Here is a 25,922-nt window from a genome sequence, read left to right on the forward strand (position 1 = left end):
GAAGTTGCACAGTTCGTACGAACCATGGGGTGTTCAGGATCATTCTGAGACATTTGTTTTGCACACATTGTAACTTAAGAATATTAGTATTAGCAGTATGACTCCAGGCTGGAGAAGCATAGGTGAGATTGGACGAACCATCAGTTTATATATGAGTAGTTTGATTCTGGTGCTCAGCTTGCTGTTTCTGTTAATTAGCAGGTAGAGTTGGGCTATGGTTTTTGATGTATTTGCACAGAGAGTCTTGATATGGGAGCTGAAAGTCAGTTTTCTGTCCAATAGTATGCCAAGATATTTGATCTCAGTTAGCCATGGGATTTTTGTTAAATAGGAGGATATCTTCAGTAGGAAGCATTGATCTTCTAGAGAATAGGACGGCTAGGCTCTTCTGAGGATTCACTTGGAGTTGCCATTTGGCGAAATATTGTTCGATTAGCAATAGGTTTTCTTGCAATTTCTTGATGGCTAAGCGCAGCTTTAAAGATCTGGCCAATATCGCTGTATCATCCCCGTATATGGCTTTGATCGATAACAATGGGTTGTGCGGGATATTACACAAGTATATGGAAAATAGAATCGATGCTAGTAAGGATCCTTGTGGAACTCCAGCCAAGATGCGTTTTTGTGACGAAACTGCCCCACACATCCTAACTTGCATGCGCCTATCAAGGAGGTATGACTTGATTAGATGAATGATTCCCATTGGTATACCAGTTGACATCAGTTTGTATAGCAAACCATAATCCCAAACCTTATCGAATGCACTGGCTATGTCAAGGAAAACAGCCCCAGTGCATTGACACCAGTTAAAACCCTTGGTGATATATTCCACTAATCTGTATATTTGCTGCGTGGTGCTATGAAATTGGCAGAACCCAACCTACTCCTCAGGAAGAATATTTAGCTGGTGTACTGATTCTTGGATTCTGGTGAGAATTACCTTCTCGGCAACTTTGCCCAGGTTTGAGATGAGGCTGATTGGTCTGTAACTTTGAGGCAAACGAGGGTCTTTTCCAGGTTTATGGATTGACATTATGTCTGCCAGTTTCCAGTAGGAAGGGAAGTATTTGTAGTGAAGGATGGAGTTAATTATATTTGTCAGATGCACAATAACCTCTGCGAGATAGTAGCTTTAACACCGTGTTGGAGATACCGTTAGGTCCGGGGGCTTTTTTGTTAAACTTCTTGATTATATCATATATTTCAGCAGGTGATGTGGGTGCAGTTTGAGTGGAATATGTGACAGGAGATTTGAGCGAACATCTGACGTGTCGGTAGATCTTATATATATATATATATATATATATATATATGATTGAAATCGAGATGATCGTATGAAAGTTTACATTGCTTTTCTAAATGTTTTGCTATTGCTTCAGCTTTATCGGTGTGGATGTGGCCTGAATCTGTTTGGAGTGGGGGGGGGTATTTCTGTTTTTAATCTTGCTGATAAGATGCCAAATGGAGTGGTTATCAGGAGAGATGGTGGTCAATTTTTCTTCCCAAAGTTTTCTATGGGCTGTGAGGGCATCTCTCACTGCGGAGTTGAGTCTGTTAGATCCGCCTGTCTTGTGGCGCCCTGGTGTTGTAGTATCTTTTTCTTGCTTTGTTTTTTTCCCTGATGAGATTCATAATATCTTCTGGCAAGTGGTTGGATCTGCAGGTAGTTACGGAGATAGTAACTGCTGCACAGTCTGCATTAATCTGTTCAGTTAGATCTTTTACGGCTGTTTCAATTTCCTCTTTGGATTTTATGATAGGTACAGTACCGATATATTTAGGGAGTACCTTGGACAGCCTTTCCCAAGGAATGAAAGAGTGAGGGGGTGGGGAGACAGTTTATCTTGGTTTCCCAACTTTAACAGTATTGAATTGTGGTCAGATGATAGATCATTAATTGTCATTATACTGTATTGGAGTCTGATATGCTGTAGTATGGCTATGTCCAAGATATCAGCCCGACCATAAGTGTTGTGATGGGTGGGTTCAGCAGGATCTACCGCAAGCAGATTGTTGAATCCAGCATAGTTTTCTAGTATGTGTCTGTTTTTTGTTGGTGGAACGGCTATTCCAGATTGGATGCTTGACGTTTAAGTCTCCGGCCATGATGGTAGGCTCTCTGGTATCCAATATGGCATTCAAATCTGAGGACAGTAATATTTTTTGTGGAGGATTATATGCTGAGAAGATTTCTAGTTTGCCAGCCGAATGCGTGAGAATCTCAATGCCAGTGACCTCGAGGTTAGTGGTAGGAGGGATGTTTATGGAATGATGAGCAATGTAATTCTTAATGAACATGACAGTGCCGCCTCCTCTATGGGACAATCTGTCTGTTCTGTACAGTCAATATCCCCTAATTTTGGGGTAGTCTGAAGGTCTTAGATGCATTTCGCTTAGTAAATGCATCTAAGACCTTCAGACTACCCCAAAATTAGGGGATATCCGGGTGATGTCTTTGGGTGAAGTTCTGTTCTAAGATCTTACTCCTCAGGCCATTCTCATTTCATGCGATGATGTCTAGTGAGTCTGGTTTTAATTTATTTCTCTTCATGGGTGAGCGCTGAGATGATGGCTTGTGTATCCTTTAGAAATCTATTAGTAGAGCATGGTGAGGGGTTGGATCTGCTAAAATCTAACATCATATTTGCCAGAGAAGAGGTAATGATAGCTGTCAGATTTGTATATGGTGTTGACTGATCCAGGGGTGTCTGTTTGGGACGAGCTGCATCAGCATATGTCCTTGTCTGTTGATGCTGAGTTGTTCTTTTGAGGACCTTTGGCTTCGGTAGATGGCTTCTGACCCTTTATGTTGATCTTGGAGAGGCTGTGAATCAGTAATCTCTGACGTAGATCTGCTGAGGGAGGAAGAGTATGTTTCCACCTCTGGTTTTCTATTTCTTGGGTTGTGAGTGCATCCTTTGTAGTTGGCAGTGTGAGGGCTGCCACATTTGGCACATTTAGCCGGGGTGGTTTTTGGCTTAGTGCATGTATTTGTTGGGTGGCTGTCTTCACATTTTAAACATTTAAAATCAACCTTACACATTTTCTGGGCATGGCCAAATTTCTGACATCTGTGGCACTGCCAAGTTGAAGCCCTTTTCCTTAATGGTGCTAAAGTGATTTTCAGTCCACAGATGGATGTCAGGTCGTATATATGTTTATAAGTTTGACTGATCTCTACTAGTACCAGTGGCATCGGAGTCTTGTCTTTTTTGGTCATTCTGCTGATCTTAATGGGTGGTAAGTCCAGCTGGTGTATATCTGCAGGCACTTCTTCTGTGGATACATTTTCAGATATACCTCTGATCACTACTTTGAGGTTTTTCTCTGATCCAAGTGAAAAGGTGAATTGAATGCCAGAGGCATTCAATTCACCTGTTAGTCTTCTATAATCCATCACTGTCCTAGGTTGAATTTTGATACCATCTGTGACATTCTTCACATGGCTATATGAGATCTGTAGATTGGACATCGTAGTCCTTAGCGACATCCATCTTTGTTTTTCACGGAGAATAATCGGAGGTATCCTGCCTCCACTTTTCTCTAGTGGAGGCAGGAGCATCCGGAACAGGACTGTCTTCTTCCATTCCATCCTCTTTAGACTGGCAAACGTGTACTGCCATATCAATAAATAGGTGCCAGAGATCAATTAACTTGGAAACCAGTTGAAGAAAGGCTTAGAAAAATTTCTTCCACTCACCAACTAGACTTGAACTCAAATCTATCTTCAGTAGGCCTAGCATGGAGGAGGCAAAGGCAACATCCAGTGAGCTACACAGGCCTTCATTTAATCATGTGGTAATATACACACACCAACCAACCAACCAAATAAATATACATCTCTTAAAGAAAATAGTGTGTCGCTAATAAAACAGAAATTCGAAAAAGTCCAAATACACCTGCCCATATGGTTATTAGTTAAATTTTATTCATCGTCACTTTCTGACAGTAGCTGTTCTTTTGTGTGAGACTGGAATTAAATCACTTGAAACACTTTGGCCATCCTGTTCATACTGCAGTGGTGTAACGTTTTCTTCAGTAAAAGGAACTAAATTAGCACTAATTTCCAATAATTCGTAAGTTTTTTTTTTTTTTTTTTTTACTATGAACTCTGTAATTAATCGTTGCGATTGTTTTGACTAGATGTTTGTATAATTCTTCATATCGCACCATATATGACTTCAGTTCACATTTAAACTGTTCAGTTCGTTCAGTATTTGGATCATGTGTAAGAAAATGACTTTGCAATTTTACTAGCCATTTGAAGTCCTTTAATTAATCCTTCAGTGAGTAGAATCTCTTCATCATCATCATCATAGTATTTTTCTTTTTCATCAAGATTCTCAAGGACAGCTTCTGCTATTTCGTCATCACTGACAGCCTTGGCAACCATCAATTCTTCAATATCTGCAGACAAAAAATCATCAAATCCTTCTCTGCCAACTGCATGTGCTAATCTGATATTGGTATTCAGTTGTATGCAAAGGATTTTTCTTTTTCACACATTCTGGCCAAGTAGCTTTCCAGCATGCATTTAAAATTGATGGTTTCAATTCTGATAATGCCAGCTTAGCAAGTTTGATGCAGTACTGTTCTCGAATACTGCTCTCACATTTGGAGTGGGGCTCCTAAAAGCTCCCTCAAAATGCTTGACTCAATACAGAGGAGAGCAATTAGATTGATAAATGACCCATCTCTCACCATCTCACCCCCCTTCACTTTCACATAGACTCTTGGTCTTTGCGATTTGTATATTCTATAAATATTTCCATGGAAAATGTTCATCCGAAACAGCATCAATAATTTCCCCACTCTGTACTAAGCCCATTGAAACATGTACACCTGCCGTCCAACATCCTTTCACAGTACACCTTGAAACCCACAGAACAAGTTTCTTTTCCTCCTCCTCCATCCCTGCTACTGCAGTACTGTGAAATAGTCTTCCCCCTGACGTATCTCCCAAGGAATACAACATACAGGCTTTTAAATCAAATCTAAACAAGTTTCTCCTTTCCCAACCCACTACCCATATACAGTACCGTACTATAGGTTGACCAGCCAACCTCCCGTATATGGGCCCAACATAAAAAAAAAAAATTAAAAAAAAGTACAGAATAGAAAATTTCTTCCTCCTTATCTAGTTTATCCAAAATGTATTGGAAAGTTCTTATGTAGTAAATTTTGAAGGTGGTTGTATTAAGGATGTTGTATTAGGTGGCAGAAAACAAAATTCCACATTTGGCTGTTGTTTTAAAACAGGATGGACAGGCACATTGTCTATAAAACTTTATAGACAATGTGCTATAAATCTTCAATAAAACTTTGAAGTCCAGATTTTTTTTCCCATCAAATAGCGTTTAACTTCTGGAACAAAACATTGATAGGACCATTCATTAAAAATTTCTTTTGCAACCCAACCTTTTTTATTTGACTTTCAGTGCACTGGTAACGTGCTAAAATCCACACCTTTCAATGCCCACGGGCTTAGGGATCGATTAATGAGTAATGGTTTTAATATACAATCTCCTGAAGCATCTGCAAAATAAGAGTCACATGATCCTTAGCTGCTTTAAAGACATCAACACATTTTTGTGATTTCATTATATAAGTTCTACTTGGCACTTGTCTATATTCTGTAGCATAGAGTAATCCCTGATATTTTAAACATCGAGAGGGGGGTTCCTCAGAATTCAAGTTTAAGTACATATGTACTGTACTAGGAAATGATAATTATAATGGAAATACCCTTTTTAAAAGAACTGGATTCAAACAGAAATTTTAAAAATAAGCACCATTTGAACCATGTTAAATCAAAATATACAGTGTAGAAATAGAATTGCTTTTGTTTTCTAAACTGTGTTATTTCATAATCGTGTAAAAAAAAAAGCCATGTAAAAAGAGAATTAGCTGTATATTTATGATTAAATAAGTAAATAAAAGAACAAAGCTTACATCTTACACTAACAGTAATAATATTTTTCTTGTTGCAGGTCATGCAAAAGAAGCTTTAGATCTTTCTAAGTTGCAAGAAACAACTCGACAACTTGAATATCAGGCTAAGATTAAGGAATATGAAGCCCATATTGAAAGTTCAAAGATTGAACAGATCAAGGCTCAGCAAGAAGAAAGACGGAAAACAATGGCGGAGGAAACAAAACAGCATCAACAGGTTTATTTTTTATGCAGTAGTAGCAAAGAAATATTGAACATATAACTTCTTAAAGTAATTTTTTGCATGAGGCTGAACCTCTTTTATGCATCATCAAATTCCTGGCATGTACCCGCAAGGGCTGTGCAGGATATGATAGTACTACATGAAACTTACATTTTTACTAACTTCCTATCTACAGTTTTCCTCCAAATCAATCTGTTAAATGTCAAGACTCCAACATTGTCAGATTTAATATTTCTATCTTCTAAGGCACTTTTTACCGTATCAATCAACCTATACTATATCTTGGTCTTCCTCTGGGTCTTTTTCCTGCCAACCTGGCAGAGAACACTTGCTTTGCTAATCTTTCCTCTCCCATTCTGTTTAAGTGACTATGCTACCTGAGATTAGCTCTGCTAACACATTCCTGGATGCTAACAATGTCAAGTTCTTTCCTAATATCATTTTTAATATGATATTGACATTGATGCCATCAATGTGACGGCATTAATGTGAATGAATGACAGATGGGATAATGTACATCCTTGTCTGACACCAGATTTAACATTAAACCTTCTTCCAGTACTTCCTTCAATTCTAACTGCTGACTTACAATTCAAATAAAGACTAAGTTTTGCTTGATATAATGCCCCATTGGCAGCATACAACTGTAGCATTTTGAATAGCTTCTCTCTCTCTCTCTCTCTCTTGGGACCTTTTCATATCTTTTCCAGATCTCCAAATATTCTCATGATTTCTCAACTATTTGTCATAAAGTGAAAATCTGATCCTTAGAGCCTCTATTTGGCCTGAATCCAGCTTGTTCTTCACCAAGCTTCCCTTCCATAATCTTTCTCAACCATTTCTCAGTTTTTCAATAGTAGTCTTACTTTGTAATTAGATTTTGTTTCTGTAGTTTGTTTATTTTTTTGTGTTTTTTGTAATTAGTTTGGTGGAAATCTTAGTTTTGCACCTACACTAAATAGTGATCTGTGTCAATTTCTAGCCCTCTTCTGACTTTAACATCTAGGAAGAGGTTTGCTGCTTTTTCGTATGCTATAAAGTAGTCTATTATTGATTTTTGTCCTCTTGCACACCATGTATATTTAATAACTGTTGTAATAAATTTGGTATGAAAATCAGCAATAACAAGACAATGAAAATAGGCAGAAACGTTAAAAATATCAATGGCATCGTGAATGGAGAACCTATAGAACAAGTAAAACATTTCAGCTACTTAGACACGATTTTTAGTGAAGATGGTAAATTAAATATGGAATTAGACAACAGAATCAACAAAGCCGGTATGGTAGGAAGTGAAATGTATAAATTTATATGGAATAAGAGAGAAATTAGTCAAAACATTAAATCAGCTTTATACAAGACAGTGTTCAAACCAAGTTTACCTTATGGATCTGAGAGCTGAGTTAGAAATAAAACACTTCACCAAAGACTGGAGTCCACAGATATGAGAGTTCTGAGAAAGATTAGGGGGACTGAATAGATGGCATGAATGGTAGTATCATATTAGAAATGAGGATATTAAGAAAGAACTTGACATTGTTAGCATTCAGGACAGAACTAATCTCAGGTGGTATGGCCACTTAAATAGAATGAGATAGATAGGAAAGATTAGCTAAACAAGTATTCTTTGCCATGTTGGCAGGAAAAAGACCCAGAGATGTAGGTAGATTGATTCAGTTAAAAATGGCTTAGGCGAGAGAAATATAAGATATGATAATATTGTAATATTGACATAACAGGCTAATCTGGAGAAAAATTATTGATAGGAAGTTAGTAATGATGTAACTGTACATGTCGTATCATAACAGTATCATAAGTTACTGTACATCCCGATGAGGTTATCTGTCAGGAATTTGATGATGATAATGTGCATTCAGGCACTACACTAAGTAATGAAGAAGCATGGCAACTGAGAGTAGTCCTAAAGTCCTTGTAGTCCTTGTGAGCTAAATTGGGCATCCTTGGCTGTTGGGCTGAAATACAGAGGATGAGAGCTTCCCAAATTTGGGACAGTTTCATGCAACCAATGTTGAGGTTAAGGCAGAAACAGATTCAAGGAAAAAGTCTTTCATATTTAAATTTACTGTGGTGGAGTAGAATGCTTTTCTTCCAGCATATTTTATCGTCGGGTGTCCAAAGTATTTTCAGCAAGTCCTGAGAGTGTAGTGATTGGAACGGATATAGTCTTTATGTTCAGTAATTCTGAAGTTGGCTATTCTACCTGTTTAGTTGTAGTAGGATAATTTATAACTACAGGAGACCTGGTAAACACTTGGCAAGTCTTGGAACTGTGGCTGGTCTTTGGTGGAGAGGATAAGAGATGATTTGTTATATAGTCTGTGAGTGGTTGAAACTTAATTTCACAATATTTCAGCCTTGTTTAAGTTCACTGTGAGCTTTGATTATTTTGTTTGGCAAGGAAAATTCTACAAACAAAATAGAAGGGACAGTCATGAGCTCTCTGCTTTCTATCCCCCTGGCTAATTTTTTCATTTGGAAAGATTTGAAGTAAAAGCTCTAAACTCTGCCCCATATTAACCCACCATTTGGCTGCACTATTGATATGTTCTCCATTTGGTCACATTTGGCTTGGATGCTCTCAACATATTTTTAACACATGTAGGCAGTCAACATTTCAGGATCCAATTCTCATTAAAAAAAGAAAATAGCAATGGTCTTCTCTTCTTGCATGCTTTAATTACATGCTGGACTAATGGATCTCTGGCATTCTCTGTTTACATAAAATCCACACCCACCCACCCACCCAAGAGTATGGGATTATTAAAACTTTATATAATTGAGTTCAATTAATTAGTTCAGATAACAGTGCCCTTTCCACTGAACTTGACCATCTTCACAAAACCTGCTTAGCTCATCATCATCAAATTCCTGACATGTACTCTTAAGGGGTGTACAGGATATGATAGTAGTACATGAAAAATTTACATCATTACTAACTTCCTATCTACAGTTTACCTCCAAATCAGTCTGTTACTTGTCAAGACTCCAACATTATCAGATCTTATATTTCTATCATCTGAGGCACTTTGTACCGTATCAATCCACCTATGTCTTGATCTTCCTCTGGGTCGGTTTTCCTGCCAACCTGGAAGAGAACACTTGTTTTGCTAATCTTTCCTCACCCATTCTGTTTAAGTGACCATACCACCTGAGATTAGCTCTGCTAATGCATTCCTGGATGCTGATAATGTCAAGTTCTTTCCTAATATCCTCATTTTTAATATGATATTGCCATTGATGCCATCTGTTCACGTCTCGAATCTTTCTCAGGACTCTCATATCTGCAGTCTCTAGTCTTTGGTCAAGTGTTTTACTTCTGACTCAGCTCTCAGATCTATAAGTTAAAACTGGTTTGAACACTGTCTTGTATACAGCTAATTTAGTGTTCCAACTAATTTCTCTCTTATTCCATTCTGATTTTTAGTGGAACCTGTGGCATAGTAATTAAATAATAAAGCAGCACGTAAAAATCACAGTGATATCTTTAATTAGTAAAAGGACAGATATTTCATACTAAAATTAATAGTACATCTTCAGTGTCTGTAACAGTAATAGGAATGGAATACAAGCAAAATGTTTGGTGGATCACCTATTAAAATACAATTGTTACCGCATGCTAGGAAATAATAGAAATAACAAATTTAATCTATTAAGATAAATGGTTTTTTACATAAGATAAAAGTCTGCCAGATCTTTGAGAGAGACCTACAGTCATTTCTATTTAAATTCGGTCGGTTTAAGATAGTTTCACAACTTTCTTTGAATAAGCGTTCATATTTGAATCTGCATCTATGGAGGAGAACTGCTTTATCCCACTGGACACTATGAGTAGAGGAAAAGAGTACAAACTGGCGGTATTTTGGAAAAAAGAATAAAAAAACATCAATATTATATTGATTATAACAAACCTCTGAAGTCTGGTCTGGCGCAGCATAGTATTGACTCTACTCATAGTGTCCAGTGGGATAAAGCAGTTCTCCTCCATATATGCAGATTCAAATCTGAACGCTTATTCAAAGAAAGTTGTGAAACTATCTTACACCGACTGAATTTAAATAGAAATGACTGTAGGTCTCTCTCAAAGATCTGGCAGACTTTTATCTTATGTAAAAAAACATTTATCTTAATAGATTAAATTTGTTATTTCTATTATTTCCTACCACACGGTAACAATTGTATTTTAATAGGTGATCCACCGAACATTTTGCTTGTATTCCATTCCTATTACTGTTACAGACACTGAAGATGTACTATTAATTTTAGTACGAAATATCTGTCCTTTTACTAATTAAAGATATCACTGTGTTTTTTACCTGTTGTTTTATTATTCTCTTATTCCATATGAATTTATTCAATTGACTTCCTACCATACCAGCTTTGTTGATTCTGTTGTCTATTTCCATATTTAATTTACCATCTTCACTAAAAATCGTGCCTAAGTAGCTGAAATGTTTTACTTGTTCCACAGGTTTCCCATTCAAAACACAGTTGACATTTTCAACAATTCTACCTATTTTCATTGTCTTTGTCTTTTTATTGCTGACCTTGATACCATATCTATTACACCAGTTATTCAATTTAGTCAGGGAATCTTGCAAACTTGTAGCAGATTTATTTAGAAGTATAACATCGTCCGCATAAAACAAAGAGCTGACGTTAACATCTCCAATTCTGATATCATGTTTAATACCACTTTCCTTCATAATGTGATCCTTATAGATAATGAATAACAGAGGGGATAATGTACATCCTTGTCTCACACCAGATTTAACATTAAACCATCTTCCTGCACTTCCTTCAATTCTAACTGCTGACTTGCAACTCAAATAAAGACAAAGTATTGCTTGATATAATGCCCCATTGACACCATATAACTGTAGCGTATTAAATAAGGCATATGGAAAATAAGGCCAATCTGGAAAAGGCATATGGCACCTTGTCATATGCCTTTTCCAGATTGACAAAACTTAAATACAGATCTTTGTTATATTCCCATGCTTTCGCAACTAATTTTCGTAAAATGAAGATCTGATCCTGACAGCCTCTGTTTGACCTGAATCCAGCTTGTTCTTCACCAAGCTTTTCTTCCACAATTCTTCTCAACCGTTTCGCAAGTATACTTGCATAGATCTTGCCAGGAACACTCAGTAGGGAAATACTATGTGTACTTTTAGAGCTCTACTCCAATCATCAGGAATTCGTCCCTCTGTCCAGGCCTTCTGAACTATGCAGTGCAGCCACTGTAAGACTTTTATACCACCGTACTTTAGCATTTCTGGTTGAATATCATCTATTCCTGCTGCCTTTCCACATTTCAAGCATTTGATGGCCTTTTCTATTTCAAGTATGGATATGTATTCCTGACTGTATGCCTGTTGACTGTTTTTTACCACTGTGCTATCACTGCTTGTTTCATTTAGCAATTTTTTGAAGTAATTACTCCATACTTCAAGGATATCTTTTTCTCCCATTTTTCATGTCACCTTTATCATCTGTAACTCCTTTTACAGCACTCTTTCCTCCATTTCTAAGCTTCTTCAACAACCTCCAGAATATTTTATCAGCTTCTTGATATTTATTTTCTATGTTCTTGCCAACCACGACTTTTGTTTGGCTAGTTTTACACAGTGTTTAGCTTTCTTACATTTGTCTCTGTATTCTCTAAGAGCACAAGCTGACTTGTTTGCCAGGAACTTTTGATATGCTTTCTTCTTTTCCTTCACTGCCTCTTTAACTTCCTGTGTCTACCATACTTTTGATTTTTCTATCCTTGCAGACAACCTCACCATGTGCTGCCTCTCTGGCTGATTCAGTCAGGGTTTTCTTCAAGGTTTGCCATTGAATCGCCAAGGTTTGGTTCTTGTTCTCAAACTCATGATCTTTGTGCATTTTAGTCTACAGTTCACATCTGAAAGCTGCTCAACTTTTATTCGCTTTGAAACTTTCTGACATATCATTCTTTTCAATATGAAATTAAATTTTATCCTGCTCAAGACTAAATAGTGATCGCTTCCAATTTCAAATCCTCTGTACACTCTGCTGTTCTGCACCAGGGAGAAAACATCACTATCAACAATAACATAGTCAATGAGACTTTTCTTATTCCTTGCCTCTTCTCTCTATGTGAATTTGTGCACATTTTTATGTTGGAACATGGTGTTAGTAATAACCAGTCCATGTCCTGAGCAGAAATCCAACAGGTATTTGCCATTTTTAATAGCTTTGCTCTTTTCTCCAAATTTTTCCAAAACATTTTTGTATATCTGACAATCACTTCCTACTCTGTTATTTAGATCCCCAACAAGGACCAACTTTTCCTTTTTCATTGTGTCAGTAGCTTTCTCTAGAGCGTCAAAAAATTCCTCCACTTCTTCCTTAGTAAAGCCTTCTGTGGGACTATAGGCACAAATAAGTCTCATTGTTGAGTTCCCTATTCTGATATTTGCCCACATCACTCTACTTGAGACTGCCTGCCATTCAAGAAGATTAGCATCGTATTTAGTGTTGAATACTAAGCTACCCCTTCTTTTCCTTTATTGTCATTGCCTGAATATAACATTTTGTATTATTTGCTCAGAAAGATCTCACCAGTTTTTGTCTTTTTTGTGTCAGTCACCCCTATTATGTCTATCTGGTACTTATCTAATTCCTCTTAAAACCTGCTTAGCTAGCAGCTACAGTTCCTACCATGTCCAAAAAATATTAAAACTCCAAACCCACACACCCTCTTACCCTCTCCAGAACAGAGACTACATGAAAGCTATTACTATTCCATATATCCAGAGGACATCCAAAAAACTAAGAAAAATCTGTATAAAAAATACTACTTTTCAACCACTTAGAGACCATATAAAAAATTATTGCTTATTGTCTCTACCAAAGACTAGCCGTAGAACTGCCAGGTGTTTACCAGGTCTCTGTAGTTGTAAACTATCCTACTATAGCCAAACAGGTAGGACAGCCACAATAGAATATGTTGCAAGAAAGCCACTGTACTCCATCGCAGCAAATACAAATACGAAGGACTTTTCTTTGAATCTGCTTCTGCCTTAAGAAACTACCCTAACCTCAACAAATTTGGAATTTGGTTGCATGAAACTGTCCAAAATTTGGAAAAACTCTCATCCTCTATACTTCAGCTCTAAAGCAAGGTTGCCCAATTTAGCCCACTATGGGGCACTATTTAGGATTTTAGGCCTACTCTCAGTTGACATACTTCATCTTTATTACTTAATTATTAAGGGTAGTGATATAAGATATGTGTCTGCATGCACATCTTATATTTTCTTCCCTGATGATGGCAGTTTGACTTGACCAAAATATTGGAAGTATTAATTAAATTTAATTTAGTTAATATATTAGTCTACGTTGTAATTTTTTTTAAATATACAGTTCTGATGTCAGAGGTTGTATTCTCATGTAAGGTTTCTGGCAAATTTTGAAACTTATGTTGTCAAATTTGACAACAGTTCAAGGCAAATAAGACATTTCAGTTGAGGAATGGAAGATTGATCAGAATGGATGATTAATCAGAAAACACAATACCAAATTTCAAATATGCATTTATGTATTGCTTACTTGAACTCTTAATCTTCTTTTCACATTGTATTGCAAACCTAACAGTTTAACAGTGTCTTTCAGAAATTGGTTCACTGTGTATAAATATTGGTAAAATATTAAGTACCCCTCTTGTAAGAAGAAATAAATAGAAATTGTATAGCTAACTAACTTGTATAAGAATTAGTGGATTATTGCACACATATGTTGAAATCCATCAAATGCTGCAATGCAAAAGTAATTGAAGATAGCCAAGAGCGAGTGGGTGGCACGCAGAGTGTATTTAGCACAGTGAACCAAATGTCAATTACATGCATTAATTATACTGTTCATCACATATCGCAGCACACTGCGAGATATGTGATATATATGTTAAAAAGTCCTAATAAATATACCCCATATTCCTAGACGAATTCGGACTCATATATATATTCATCAATAGCTACAAGTACATGCAGTATTACACAAGAGGTGCATAAGTTTTATGAATAGTTTAAATGTTTTTGAAGTGTTGGGGGGGGATGAAAAGTCAAAATTCTAGAACTTTGGGTCTTCCTTGTAACTAGCCATAAATTTAGCTTAATAATAGAGTTCAACTCACAAATTGTAACAGTAAAATATATTATAACAGTGCTTCCCAACTGGTGTTCCATTGCATTGGTATGCCTTGATTGAGTGGGATGAGATATGTGAGGAACAGTACAACTCATACATATAATCGAATATGATTCACTGTACTAAATACACTGTGCCTGCCGCCTGCTCGCTCTTTGCTATCTTCAGTTGCTTTTGCGTTTAGCATTTGATGGATGTCAGCATATGTGTGCGATAATTTTTAAGTTCTGTTCACTGTTTCTTCGCCATTGAGTTATACTATTTTTGTTTATTTATTTCTTCTTACAAGAGGGTATTTAATTTTTGCTGATATTTATGCACAGTGGACCAATTCCTGAAAGACACTGATAAACTGTCAGACTTGCAAATGAAATACAATCTGAAAAGAAGTTTGAGTTCCAGTAGGCAATACCTCAATGGATATTTGAAATTTGGTATTGTGTGTTCTGTTTGATCATCCATTCTAATCAATCTTCCATTCCTCAACTGAAATGTCTTATTTGCCTTGAATTGTTGTCAAATGATGCTATAGTGCCAAGTAATTGCCATCACCTGATTACAAAACATTGTCTTACATTGATAAAGATTTATCTTTTTTTTTTTTTAAGCAACTGCAAATGGAGAAAAAAAAAACATTCTTTCATGACATAACAATATCAAAACCAGGCTCAGGAAGTCAGTTTTATAGTCACCAAACCAGTACATTGAAGTGGATTGAGTGAAAAAGACTCCCACCATTGCCAAGTCATTAATATTACTGGCTTGCTTGGAAATTGCATTTATATCATTTATGATGCTCATGTGTGTTGAGACGTGACTTCTGTCTGTATTCTACTGACTTATACTATTATGAAAAACCTTTATTATGAAATATGACATTCTGGTTTTTCAAAATTCATTTGGTGTATCATGCAAAATGTGTGTGAAGTTATGAGTTTGCAAGAATTGGAACATACTGATTCTTCAATGTACTGGTCAAATGTTTTAATTTGATTAGTGTCTTGATGGGGAAAAACAAGTTGGGAGCACTGTATTAGAGTAATAAATTGTATTATTTATTTTCTTTTTTAGTAAAAAATTCTTATAAAGATACAGATTCCTCCTTTCTTCTATTCTCTTGCCCACACACACAGCACTAATGTGCAATAGGTCTTGTGGCATTTTGTGTGTGTGGGGATCAGATATAAAAATAAAAATACTGTGTTACTTGGAATTTCCTTCATTGTCTTCAATATTTGAACTTTTCGCTGCACAACATAGATAAAAATGAATTTCACATGTGTGAAAATAAATATAATCTATTCTGAAATGTGTCAATTGATCACTTTATTATTTAGTCATAGTAAATTTGCCATCTTTTATTCTTCAAATCAGTTGTAGTGAAACAAGACAATTTATGTTCTTTAATTTTAATTACAATATTGCAGAAAATGGTTTTGTGCTAATTTCAAATGCTTGCATTACAAATCATTGTTATATATTTATAAATAACAATGTTTTCAAATATCATTTATTGAAATAAGTAAGAACTTTTTGTTTTCTTTTCTTGCAAAATATCATTATATGTATTATAATACTTCAGCTTTAGAAATGAGTTTTTCTGTTTTTAGGAACAAAAAATAATGTTAATTTGCATTACTTGCTTTCTGATTGTGAGATTTTTTCTTGGTATCAAATTTATATCCATCGATATTTCAGTAAAAAGTCTCCTCTCGCTTAAAATTGTAACAGATGATATTTTTACTTTTTTGTCGAATGCACGTTTCTACAACATCCAGTGCTTAACGACTGTAGATTAGATTGGATATGGTGAAAATATATGAAACATATCCTATGCAGACTGATTCAGAATTTATGCCCATTTTGAAATTTTCTGATTGCATATTCTTCCCCCCCCCCCCCCCCACACACACACTCGTGCTCCTGGAATTCTCACATCCTGTTGACTGTGCCACTTTGTTATATTTTTATTTGTGTGTTTGCTCCACATATGTTATTCCCCACCTATATCCAAATTTATTATAATTCAAGATTTTATTTTTCGTTGATTAGAAGAATGTTCCAGATTCGTATCTGTGATAGTGCATTGACTTCAGAGTCAACAAGTTGTGTTCTAAAGAATGAAGCTCAATTATAAAAAAATTGAAATATTTACTTTAAACATATAAACGCCAGCCTGGTTAGCCAAGTGGTTAGCATATCCGCTCTCCAGCCAAAAGGCTGCGGGTTTGAATTCTGCCATGGGCATGGATGTTTGTGATTGTTTGTGAACTAGTAGTAGTGGTGGTGGGTGGTAGATGACATTGGTGTAGTTGAGGTTCGTTGTGTTTTGGTGGATTGAGTAGTGGAGACAGAGTTGTAGAGTAGGTAACCTCCCTCGATGAATCTTTGGACTCCCTGGAGGCGTCAAGTAATAATAATAATATAATTATATATACAACAGATAAATACAAACAAAGAATAATTAAATGGCCATTTTTAGCTCAATAAATTTCTCTCATACTCTAGCTTTCACAGATAATTCAATACCGAGAGAATACGTGAAATATTTTACAAATCAAACTGAAAATAGCATTCAGTTAAATGCTCTGTAGTTCTCACTTAGTCATATAGAAATTTCCTTAATGCATTTATCTTTCAATTTTCCAAAGTAAGCATGACGAGTAATTTTGCAAACAACATGAATACATTTAACATAACAGTTTCAAATGTATTTAATAAGCCGAAAGGCTATTTTACCGACGAATATGTTAATAGAAAGGGGGATGGTAAATCCCTTTATGTTTTTTCAAATGTATTTTCCAATTCAAGGACTTTTACCGCAGATTCCACATTTCTTATTGGAACATATATCACTTGCCTTTCATTTAACACAAAATTATTCTCATATACAAAGGTTTGATATATGGAAGTTTTTTCACTTGGCTATGCTATTAATTATATATTGGGTTTTATCCTTTATCCAAATGTAAGCAAACAAAGTTTGCACCTGAAGTACTTTCAGGACTGGGGCAACGTTTGGTGAAGGTGGTATAAGTTCTCATCTCTTGCCATAGTATCTCTCATAATGCAAAGCACATCTCCGTGTGAATATGTAGACTGCTATGCATTAAGGGAAGGGCCACTACCCAGACCAGTTTCGATCTTTATTGAGGTCTCGTCAGTGGGAGCCAGACCCAGAGGTGGTAATACTAAGGTGGAAGCAACGGAGAAGTCATATTTACCTATATGAGTTGCCAAAAGGTGTCTCACCTTATTATTAAATTACTCTGGATTTAGAGAAAGATGTTGGAAGTTTTTTTTCCACTTGGTTAGACTATAATAAATTTAGTTTAATCCTTTATCCAAGTGTGAGCAAACAAAGTTTGCACCTGAAGTATCTTCAGGACTGAAGCACTTTAGTAGTGTTCGCTGCTTATCATGAAACAATTATTTTATGAAATAATGTTGCATGATAATAATTCATTTTAAAAATTGATGGAATTTACAACCGTGTTAAAAAAACTTTTTTATTATCCCGACGTTTTGATCTTCACATCAAGATCATCATCTGGAGCATACATCAATATAGTTACATTATTAACTGTAAGCTAATGAAACAATACTTTGATCACATGTTATTCTACTGGCATGACCTCTAGTGAAAAAAAAAAAATTACAAATTACATCAAGCTAAATTCTATTTATAATGACAGGAATAAATATTCTTTCAGATGGTTTTCTTTTAGAAACAATGATGTCCTATTTTTAGTATTACAATTCTTATTTTTGCTTTTAAGATACTGGATTTTCTACAGTCCTGTTTATAGTTCTTAGTGAGGAACGTTCCGTGGGTCAAATATATACTTTCCATATGTTTGGGATTTTTAGACCATTCATTATTGTTCAGATTGGGGTGGTTGATAATAATCTCACATGCTTCCTTAAATTTCCTTTCATACCATGTTTTAGTGCGATGTAGACAGCTAGTGCTTTTCCAATCAATTCTGCGTAAGGTATTCAAGGCATGATCACATTATGGTAAAGGCCAGCTTCCCCATAATTATTATATTTAATGTGTCGTTTATGTTCTTTTTGTCTGATAGGAATTGTGCGTCCAGTTTCTCCTATATATGGTGTGTTGCAAGTACAATAAATCCGGTATACTCCAGGGTGGACTAGTGGAGGGAGTGGGGTCTTTGGATGAGTTGAGCAAGCTTTTTAATTTTGCAGGAAGTTTGAAGGTGGCTTTGAGACTAGTGGAGGGAGTGGGGTCTTTGGATGAGTTGAGCAAGCTTTTTAATTTTGCAGGAAGTTTGAAGGTGGCTTTGAGACTAGTGGAGGGAGTGGGGTCTTTGGATGAGTTGAGCAAGCTTTTTAATTTTGCAGGAAGTTTGCACCTGAAGTATCTTCAGGACTGAAGCACTTTAGTAGTGTTCGCTGCTTATCATGAAACAATTATTTTATGAAATAATGTTGCATGATAATAATTCATTTTAAAAATTGATGGAATTTACAACCGTGTTAAAAAAACTTTTTTATTATCCCGACGTTTTGATCTTCACATCAAGATCATCATCTGGAGCATACATCAATATAGTTACATTATTAACTGTAAGCTAATGAAACAATACTTTGATCACATGTTATTCTACTGGCATGACCTCTAGTGAAAAAAAAAAAATTACAAATTACATCAAGCTAAATTCTATTTATAATGACAGGAATAAATATTCTTTCAGATGGTTTTCTTTTAGAAACAATGATGTCCTATTTTTAGTATTACAATTCTTATTTTTGCTTTTAAGATACTGGATTTTCTACAGTCCTGTTTATAGTTCTTAGTGAGGAACGTTCCGTGGGTCAAATATATACTTTCCATATGTTTGGGATTTTTAGACCATTCATTATTGTTCAGATTGGGGTGGTTGATAATAATCTCACATGCTTCCTTAAATTTCCTTTCATACCATGTTTTAGTGCGATGTAGACAGCTAGTGCTTTTCCAATCAATTCTGCGTAAGGTATTCAAGGCATGATCACATTATGGTAAAGGCCAGCTTCCCCATAATTATTATATTTAATGTGTCGTTTATGTTCTTTTTGTCTGATAGGAATTGTGCGTCCAGTTTCTCCTATATATGGTGTGTTGCAAGTACAATAAATCCGGTATACTCCAGGGTGGACTAGTGGAGGGAGTGGGGTCTTTGGATGAGTTGAGCAAGCTTTTTAATTTTGCAGGAAGTTTGAAGGTGGCTTTGAGACTAGTGGAGGGAGTGGGGTCTTTGGATGAGTTGAGCAAGCTTTTTAATTTTGCAGGAAGTTTGCACCTGAAGTATCTTCAGGACTGAAGCACTTTAGTAGTGTTCGCTGCTTATCATGAAACAATTATTTTATGAAATAATGTTGCATGATAATAATTCATTTTAAAAATTGATGGAATTTACAACCGTGTTAAAAAAACTTTTTTATTATCCCGACGTTTTGATCTTCACATCAAGATCATCATCTGGAGCATACATCAATATAGTTACATTATTAACTGTAAGCTAATGAAACAATACTTTGATCACATGTTATTCTACTGGCATGACCTCTAGTGAAAAAAAAAAAATTACAAATTACATCAAGCTAAATTCTATTTATAATGACAGGAATAAATATTCTTTCAGATGGTTTTCTTTTAGAAACAATGATGTCCTATTTTTAGTATTACAATTCTTATTTTTGCTTTTAAGATACTGGATTTTCTACAGTCCTGTTTATAGTTCTTAGTGAGGAACGTTCCGTGGGTCAAATATATACTTTCCATATGTTTGGGATTTTTAGACCATTCATTATTGTTCAGATTGGGGTGGTTGATAATAATCTCACATGCTTCCTTAAATTTCCTTTCATACCATGTTTTAGTGCGATGTAGACAGCTAGTGCTTTTCCAATCAATTCTGCGTAAGGTATTCAAGGCATGATCACATTATGGTAAAGGCCAGCTTCCCCATAATTATTATATTTAATGTGTCGTTTATGTTCTTTTTGTCTGATAGGAATTGTGCGTCCAGTTTCTCCTATATATGGTGTGTTGCAAGTACAATAAATCCGGTATACTCCAGGGTGGACTAGTGGAGGGAGTGGGGTCTTTGGATGAGTTGAGCAAGCTTTTTAATTTTGCAGGAAGTTTGAAGGTGGCTTTGAGGTTGTATTTTTGTAGTACTCTGTTTATTTTGTCTGATGTTCTTTTAATGTAGGGAATGGTTATAGTTTTACTGTGGTCTGGTTTGTCTTTGTTTTTTATTGAGGTTTTGTAGAGAATTTTGTTAATAGTGTTTTGGCTGTATCCGTATTTTTGCAAAGTATTAATGATCATTTTAAATTAGTCTTTCCATGCCTGTTCGTTGGAACAGATCGCATGCGCCCTTTTTTTTTTAGAGTGTTGATGACACCTAGTTTTTGTGTTGGGTGGTGGTAGGAGTTTATGTGTATATATTGTCCCGTGTGTGTCGGTTTCCGGTAAACAGTGAAGGAAAGATTGCCAGAGGGAAGACATAGGACAAGTGTATCCAGAAACGGAAGTATGTTGTGTTTTTCAATTTCAGTTGTGAATTGTATGCGTTTGTGTTGTTTGTTTAGGTGGCTAAGGAATGTGTCTAATGTCTGGTGGCCATGGGACCAGATTGCGAAAACATCAATGTATTTAAGCCAGACTTTGGGTTTTAGAGGGGAGGAACCTAAGACAAGTTGCTCAAAATGGTCCATGTAAAAGTTAGCAATAAGGGGGGATAATGGCGAGTCCATGGCTGTGCCTTCTTTTTTTGTAAGTAGTAGGCATTTTGCCATACAAAATAACCCGACCGTAATACATGCGCAAATAATTTTTAACACTGTTGTAAATTCCATAAATTTTTAAAATGAATGCTGATCACCGTGTAACTCTAAAAGAAAGGCATGATAATAATTGTTTCATGATAAACACTATTTTGGACAGTATATCATCAAAAAAATATTCTGGCATTTCTTTTTCTGGGTTGATACAAGATTTACATCGAGAAATTGATACAACCATTTTCAGTATATAACAATGGCTTTTTTTTTTTTTTAGATAAAAAGAAATCTTAGAATGTGGAAATATGGAAGTTTCTCTCTCTTTTTTCCCCCCCCTTTCGTCAATAACAAACTATAAAAGGATATGGTATGATAGAAGGACTACAAGTATAGAGATATATTGTATGCATTGAGCTATATCTTTATTTAAAATTACAGCCATACAGCATATACTTTAAAGAACCTGAACATTTCGTGCTGCTTAATAGCTGGCTCTGGGATGAACTATGAACGTGACTAATTCACTTAAGGGTTCTCCTGAGTTTGAAGGATTATTACAACTCTTAATGGAGATAATTGATGGTGAGCACATCTTATCCACATTTCTTCAACACAGTTGTTGCTCCACATCATTATTTTGGTGGACATATATATTACACACACACACACACACACACACACACACACACACACACACACACACACACACACACACACACACACACGTCTAGCCTGGTGAGGAAGTTAAGCATGCGTCAAGGTAACCCGCTAATTGTGACATCGCAACCTAAAATAGATGTTCTGCAGACAGCAGTAATTAGCTTATTTCATATCGTGTTCAAAAACAAAAACAAAAAAAAAACATCGTGTTCAAATTGGATACCAGAAAGTCTCCTAGTTCTGATGAATTCTTCCAGTTCTTGTATAGGTTTATTCTCTAGAATTGACTCCCACTCTGTCACTTTTTTTATGCCTTATACAGGGTGGTTCAGAATTCCACATACAAACTTTGAGGGGAGGTAGAGAACATCAAAATCAACCATATTCACATAGGAAAGCATGACCAGAAACACCACCGGAAGGTACTAACAGGGACACAAAGATACAGAAATAACACAAGGCAGTAAGTAGTGTAAAAAAAACTTTATTAGGCATAACTGAACAGTTTGATAGTAGTTGGATACATAATATGGTTTCACGTCAGGTGCTCAAAGTTACAACCATTAGCCTGTGGTGCATGCCTGACACCAACGACGCATTGGTTGCTGTACATTTTCAAAAATACCAGGAGTTTCCCGGATATTAGCAGTGGCGATGCCGATTCTTGCTACGAGGTCCATGTCAGAGGCAACAGGGGGTTTCGTACACCACCATGGCTTTAAGGATCCTCTACAGAAAGAAATCAATGCTCGATAAATCAGGTGTGCGTAGGGGCCATGCGACCGGTCTGCCATGCCTAATCCATTGAGCCCCAAAGGACCTGTCCAAATACTAACGCACAGAAATGCCAAAATGGGCTAGCGCCCCATCGTGTTGGAACCACATCTGCCGACATTGGAACATTGTTCAGTAAATCTGGCAGAATGTCTTCCAGAAAGGTACGATATTTCTGGGAGTTCAGGCGGGGTGGTAACAGGTATGGGTGACTAAACAGTCAGTGACGATACCTGCCCTTACATTAATGGTGAAGCGTTGTTGTTGTTGTGAGCATGTGATCGCTAGCGTGTGGGTTCTCATGGGTCCACACATGAGCATTGTGGTGATTGAAGCCCTTGGCGGGTAAATGAAGCTTCATCCGTGAACAAAAAACACAAGTTGGAAAATCCAGGTCTATGGCACTTTTCTGCAGAAACCACTGCTCGAATTCCACACGTTGAGGATAATCTTTGGCCATCAGTAACTGGACCCAGTGCAGATGAAATGGATGTAAGGACTCAGAGTGCAAAATGTGCAATACACTGGATTGAGATACTCCTATAGCAGAGGCAACGACACTTGTGCTTGTCTGTCTCTGGATTATTGTCCATTGCATGCAACATCTCCTCTTCCATTGTGGGATTTTTGCGTCGATCATGGCCACCCATTATCATGCCTGTGATCCCTGAATGATCCATAATCACACAAATTCTGATGCAAATGTGCAAACATTTGGTGATGTGGTACACGTCAGTTTGGGTACCTTTCGTGATACATTCGTACAGCGGCTCATCCATTACTGTCGGCTAACTCATAAACGAGGTGCATGTCTGCCATCTTAGTGGTCGTAAAACGACACATGTTCTTCGTATGAAGTCGAAAGCTTGAATGAGGAAGTCCCCAATTGCTCACCTGGAGTGCTGGCGAACAGCGCCACCTATCACTTTCGCGTGGCATTTCCAGTCATGCTTTCCTATGTGAATATGGTTGATTTTGATGTTCTCTACCTCCCCTCAAAGTTTGTACGTGGAATTTTGAACCACCCTGTATATATTTTTGAGTGATGTGCTCAGCTGATTGCCAATCTGATACAGTTTTTCTGACAACACCCACTCTTCCTTTTCATTTCACAAACCTTGCAATGCACAAATCATCACAGCCTCCAGTAACCTCTGCTACCATAAATTAAAATCCCCAGACTATTTTTCAGTAGGGTTTGGATAACCTTATGAATTTCAGTGTTACAAAACTTTCCCAAAAAAAATAAAAAACCATCTTACTTTTAGCAATACCCAAATTGCTAATTAAGATGAGATTTATCTTCTTGGGATTTCTCTAACCTGAAATCTCTTATGGCCAAACATATTACAAATATTGACTCTGCATCCAAAAAGCTATGTTTCCTCATTTGCTTGAGGCATTACTTGACTTCCAAACAGCTTCTAATTCTGTACAAATCCATCTGACCATTGAATATTGCTCTCACATCTGGGGTGGTGCTCCTAAGAGCTCCCTAAATATACTAGATTCTTTACAGCAAAGAGCAGTTAGATTTATTAATGACCTCCCTCTCTCAATAATACACTTCACTTAATTTACACAGGTGTTTACTTTCTGCTGCTTACGTCTACAAATACTTCTATAACTACTCAAATCAATTAAAAAGCACATAACAGATTTCTCCTCTTCTTCCTTCATAACTTCTGCTGCTTCCTGCTGCCCTATGGAACACTATCCCACTTTTATGTGTATCCCAAGGAACATGACCCATGTTCCTCAAAGATGTGAACAGGTTTCCTTCTTTACATCCACAGTGTATGTTTACATCCTAGCATAGTATATGTCAATCAGTCTCTCAAGATAGGTTCTCCGTTTAAAAAAAAAAAAAAAAAAAAGAGAGAGAGAGAGGAGGGAATGATCATTAATAAATAAGTAATAAATGTTCATATGTTGCTGATAAAATGTATGAGTTTTTTCCCCTTCATGCCTAATAGACTAATAAACACCCTAATTTATATATATATATTCCAACTCTCTAGCAGTGTTTTGCAAATGTTTTCAGTTTATGAGGAGTGCATTATAGAAGTAATTGACCTATAATTACTTAGTTTTACAGATCTATTATGCATATGTGTAAAACTATATTAATATATTATTATGAAATGAATAGTGGTTAGCATATGTAAAACAAGTAGATATATTTGTTGCTATATATATATATATATGAGCATCCGTAGCTCAGTCAGTATAGACAAAGCCCTTTAGTCGGAAAGACCTGGGTTTGATTCCTGTCAGTGACATGAGGAACTTTATTTAGTCTCTTTCGACGGAAAGTGACTTAGCCAGTCCTATACAGAGGTAGGGGATTTTTTCACCAGGAAACTCGAGTATTTCGTCCCCCAGAACTTACAAACTTTCCCCGTGAACACACGCCTCTACAGACATAGGACACTTCCAGGAATAAGGAGTAACCAACCTATTCCGTAGGATTTCAGTTCCAAATGCCTACAAAATAAAATGTGTAGGTCTATGCTGAGCGTAAATTAGGATATGATGTGTGTGGACAGACTTGTGTTCATCGTACATGTAGTTTATTTTTTAACAGTATATATTGGAACATTAGAACACAGAAAAATAAGTAAATAATTAATTTATTAACTTATTGCTGATATTTCGCTGGTATTATAACTAGCATCTTCAGAGCACAGAAACACAGTTTGTCACAATACGCGAGACTATAACAACATGGTGTAATCAACGGAAGTTAAACAAAATTGTAGCGGCAACACAAAGACTAGAGTCCTAATTTTGGCGCCCTCTGTCTGAAAAAAAAAATAAAAAATTCAGCTATCACATAAGACAAGAGTTCTAAATAGAGAAAAAAACCGGTACTAGTTTTTTCTTAAGATGACTGTCTCCCAGATTTTAGGCAAATTTATACAGCCATATTTGTTGAGATTTGGAGTGTGTTTCAGGGCTTCTGTTGCCTCTAAGAATAATCTCTCTGACTTGTAAGAGCTTCTGTGCAGTACTTTTGTGTTCTTCCAGTTGATCCTGTGTACAGGGGTATCCAGAGCATGGTCTGCTAGGCCCGACTTGTCATAGTGATAATGCTGGATGTATCTTTTGTGTTTGCTGATGCGGATGTTCACAGTTCTTTCTGTTTGACCGTAGTAGGCTTGATTACATGAGCAGGGTACTTCATAGACTCCTGGATGTGATAAAGGGGGAATGCTGCCCTTGGGTGAGCAGATAAGGGTTGCTAATTTGCCACACGGTCTGAATGTGGTGCGTAGTTCATGTTTATTAAGAATTCTTGAAATCTTTTCGGATGTGCCTT

At 36.4% G+C, this 25,922-nt stretch overlaps 1 protein-coding gene across 1 annotated transcript in view; it reads left to right on the top strand.

The window, feature by feature from the left end:
* bor (ATPase family AAA domain containing bor) overlaps positions 1 to 25,922 on the top strand; it is a 353,851-nt gene that overhangs the window by 24,680 nt on the left and 303,249 nt on the right. The window contains exon 2 of the mRNA XM_090394748.1: positions 5,991 to 6,169. Within this exon, the coding sequence (XP_090250874.1) occupies positions 5,991 to 6,169 (179 nt within the window). The remainder of the gene's footprint in view (positions 1 to 5,990; positions 6,170 to 25,922) is intronic.

This window comes from Typopeltis vanoorti, chromosome 6 (assembly GCF_054136105.1).
Source record: "Typopeltis vanoorti isolate ZY-2024b chromosome 6, IOZ_Tvanoo_1.0, whole genome shotgun sequence".
Classification (NCBI taxonomy): Eukaryota; Metazoa; Arthropoda; class Arachnida; order Uropygi; family Thelyphonidae; genus Typopeltis; species Typopeltis vanoorti.